Source organism: Bipolaris zeicola, assembly GCF_000523435.1.
Source record: "Bipolaris zeicola 26-R-13 unplaced genomic scaffold scaffold_588, whole genome shotgun sequence".
Lineage (NCBI taxonomy): Eukaryota > Fungi > Ascomycota > Dothideomycetes > Pleosporales > Pleosporaceae > Bipolaris > Bipolaris zeicola.
Window position 1 is genome coordinate 1 of NW_006912637.1, and position 3,814 is coordinate 3,814.

Consider the following 3,814-nt stretch of genomic DNA (forward strand, 5'->3'; position numbering starts at 1 on the left):
ACGACTTGGCCCTAGTTATAATCGATTTTTTGGGATGGATTTGTATATATTTCGCTAAAATTACACCTATTCTGAAAAACTCGAAGTTGGTGTTGAAGAGCTTGACATTAGCGATGCCGCAAGGAGGGCTTTTGCTGGATTTTGAGGAACACACATCACTGCTTTTAACACAGAGCAACACGCTGGTTCTCAACCAGCGACCGAGGACTCGACTAACCGGATACCAGGCGTCGAGTTGGAAAACACTGGGCTAACACTGTCGTCGACTATCAACTGTGTGCAAGGCCATGTCTCCACCAAGGAGTACTGTCTCCGCAAGAACAAAGCAATCAACCTGAAAGAATGTTAGTTTTTACTGCCCGACGAGCATCGTGATGAAGCCAAGGTGAATAAGCACCCGTCGCGTTTGTATATCCAGTTTTTCCCCATGCAAAATGATGGATAGATCGACAAGTACGACCACTTGACGTCTATGGCATGGCAGGCCAACATAAACATCACTCCCTGTACTAGTATGGTAGCTATGATTGAGTACATTGTCAAGTATGCCGCAAAACGGGGAAAAGGCGACGATGTCGTACTGCGAAATGGCACAAACCGTTATCCTGACGGTCAACGATGCTCGGCCATATTACCAAGTTGATGAACAGGCTCATTGGTGAACGGGATTACTCTGCGCAAGAGTGGTGCCATATGCTGCTCAACTTGAGCCTCTCCCAAGGCTCGCGGTAATCCATCACGGTAGATTTTCGTCACTCCGACGAGCATACCCATCACTACTGGGTCGAGAGAGGAGAGGCTCGCCGGGGTCTTTCCGTCTTAGATCACTATTAGCAGCGACCAGCAGATCTCGAAGATATGAGCTACTTTACCTTCCCGTGCTCACATGCGCATTGTGCGCCGTACAACGTCCGCAGTCGAGCAAAAAGCCGCATCATCAACTACTTTCCGCGTTATGCCAGAGAGGACGTTGAAGACTACGGGCGGGCAAAGTTCATCCTCCATCATCCGTTTCGAACGCCACCTGGTATCTTTCCATGACGGTTTCTTTGACGCCCGCAAAGTTTCACATTCTTGAAGCATCATGTGCTACAATGTTACCAAGATAGTGAGTGGGCGAGGGCCAGGTTAGATTCTCAATTTCTTGGTTCCAATCTGGCTATCTCAATCAGAATGCGAAGTTTGGGACTTGTGAGAAGTATTGGACTGGGTAGGTTTTGATCGTGGAAAAAGTTGTAGCCGTGACGAGGGGGGTGGAGCAGCTGATGTTTGCCCGTATCTCGTGAGGGAATGTATTTTCCCAAGAATTTGAAAGATTGACGTGCTGGATACGGCGATGCAGGCGTGTTTTTGCGTTAGTTAATAGGTCTTAGAAAGATGTTGTTATTTTGATGTATTGAAAATCTATTTGTAGCCTTCAAAAGAGGTTGTGGTCTACTCTCCCACCCATTCTTTTCGAAGCTGCGGCCAACTCCTGTTCAAAATATAAAGGCTTGGTGATGGGCTTTCTTTTGGACGCAAACCCAACAAACTTGAGGCGGGCATACTGTTACAGCAAACGTAGATGAGACCTGAGCCATAGACTGGTATGCCACTAGGGTCGCTGCTAGCTTTGGCACCCAGTTACCGCCCGTCCGAACGACGAACATGCCTTTTGGAACATCAAATAACTCGTTCCAAGTGTCCATTGCCGTAATATTTTGGCCCGGGGTTGAGTTCATTTTGTGTTGACATGGGCCCTGATGCTGGAGCCTATGCACTGGTTCAAATGGTTCCTCATTGTCTTCATCATCATCGTCATCATCACCTTCTTCTTTTTCATCGCCACCATCGGTATCTGTGGAATCTCCCTCATCGAATATATGTTCTGTTACATTGTCATCATCTGTTGAAACTTCCTCGTATCTCTCACACTTAATCAGAGGCGAGGGGTCTACATCAGCAACCCATTCGCCGTTATCTTGAACGGATATTACAGACTCGAGGAAATATATCTGACTGTCATATGCTCCTCGCAGTCCATCGAAGTGAGGGATACGGTAATCGGTAAATGACAGATGCATAGACGTGTTTTCGAATGAATGAGAGGTAGTACCGTCAAAATTACCATAGGAGTCAATTCTCCAACTTCCGGCATCAATCTCTCGCATTATAGGTCGCTGTGTAGGTAGGAGAAAGTTGAGTCCTGGTTTGCCAATGTTTCCAAGAATTCTCTGGAAGTGAGGAGTTTGTTCAGGCAGTAGAGTCTCGTATGGATTTTGGATCAACTGGAACCTTAGCGAATTTTTTTCGACCATAGGAAATAACTTACAGCACTAGAGACAAAGATAGAGTCTGTATACGAAAACGCTATCACGCCCTTGAGAACCCTGGGGTTAATATCGTGAATCCCAGTCTCCAAGTACGATATCATCGAGACCATATCTTCATGCTCCAAATTGCCAGATACAACGTTCATGCCCCAAGATGTGTCTTTCAAGGAGCGCATAAGAACGCCGGTATGAATGGTTGCGTTGGGAATATTGTCGTAAACAGAGGCAACAGCAGCAATAGTGCGTAGCGTCGGCTCGATACTAGATTGTCCAATCGTAGAACCGTGATTCAACGCCTTCAAAACCACATCAGGGAGGACGAGGCCATGATCCAAACACCAATTCCAATCTTCAATAGTAGGTATATAGTTGACCGAACCCGAGTCTTCAGAAAGAACGCGAGAATATAAAGCTGTTGTCTCTGAGACAGTCAAAATGGGACGGTAAATGTACTTGGCAGGACCATGGGGCGCGGTGATCTGCGGGCCATTTTCTGAGCATTTGAACTTCTCGGTAACATCAAAGGTCCGAGTCTCGTTCCTTGGAACGTTAATATCCTGGGCATCTGCAGGCAGCCATCTGTGATGAGTTGCATTACCAGTACCTTCCTGAAGCTCAGGTGGTAACGCTGTCACCACCATACATTTTGAGCACAGTGAGGAAGGCAGCCGGCAAGAGGAAACATCACTTCTTTCAGGGTCTAGGAGCTTTTGCCGTATGATAAAGGCGTCCGGGGGCGTGTTCTTGTGGCTGAGACGTCTTGCTGCGTACCGGAGATAAGAAATTGCCGACTCAGTGTCCTTGAGAGCTGAAAAGGATCTTGTCGAATCGAATAAATAGATCAATGGATTCCATTGCGCATCGATGGTTTGACGACCGGGAATAAACTGGTGAGCTCTTCTGCGGCCTAGCTGTATCAATTTATGGTCCAAACTCTCAGCCTCAATATCGCGTTTAATGTAAGCAGCCGCGCCATCCTTGAGGAATTTGAACATATTCACATCGCTCTTACTCAGATATGGATGAGCGTCTGAATGCTGAGGCAAGGATGCAAAAAACCGAGCAATTGTTTCATCAGGCGTTCCTTGTAATCTCCATCGTTCGAGCAAGGCCGCGAAGACAACAAGCTTGAATTGGGACCATGTCAATCTTGCATCAGCTTCTAGACCCCTTGTAACATCGACCGGTCGTCCATAGTGGCGTAAATGAGATAGCGATAAAGACCAGCGTACACCACCCTCTTCATTGGACGAAATCAGCCGTCTCGATACACCCAGTGACAATGTTCCCCCTCTGGTGACGCATGGATCTTCCATTTTAATCTCGATGGGCACAGACTTGTGTATACTCATGTCTGGATACAGATGCCAAGCTGATAGACCCAAGAGGGCGGCACCATTCTGAACTGCCTGAGGCTCACCTGAAACAAGCTTGTTCATGGTTTCAAGTGCTATCTTCCAAGTCTCGATAACGCCTGAAGAGACGGCTGAGCCACCAGCCAT

General features: G+C 47.2%; 2 protein-coding genes across 2 annotated transcripts; one reads left to right on the forward strand and one right to left on the reverse strand.

Annotated features, from left to right (window-relative positions):
* Window positions 1-445: 445 nt before the first annotated feature.
* Window positions 446-643, forward strand: COCCADRAFT_113353 (uncharacterized protein; the record flags this gene model as incomplete). The annotated part of the gene is made up of 1 exon (XM_007720706.1): window positions 446-643. A coding segment is annotated over one exon (198 nt), but the record flags the coding sequence as incomplete, so codon positions are not given.
* Window positions 644-1,478: 835 nt separating this feature from the next.
* On the reverse strand, window positions 1,479-3,814 carry COCCADRAFT_31514 (uncharacterized protein; the record flags this gene model as incomplete). The annotated part of the gene is made up of 2 exons (XM_007720707.1): window positions 1,479-2,315; window positions 2,369-3,814. 2 exons carry the CDS (start codon window positions 3,812-3,814, stop codon window positions 1,479-1,481), a joined length of 2,283 nt encoding a protein of 760 aa, XP_007718897.1.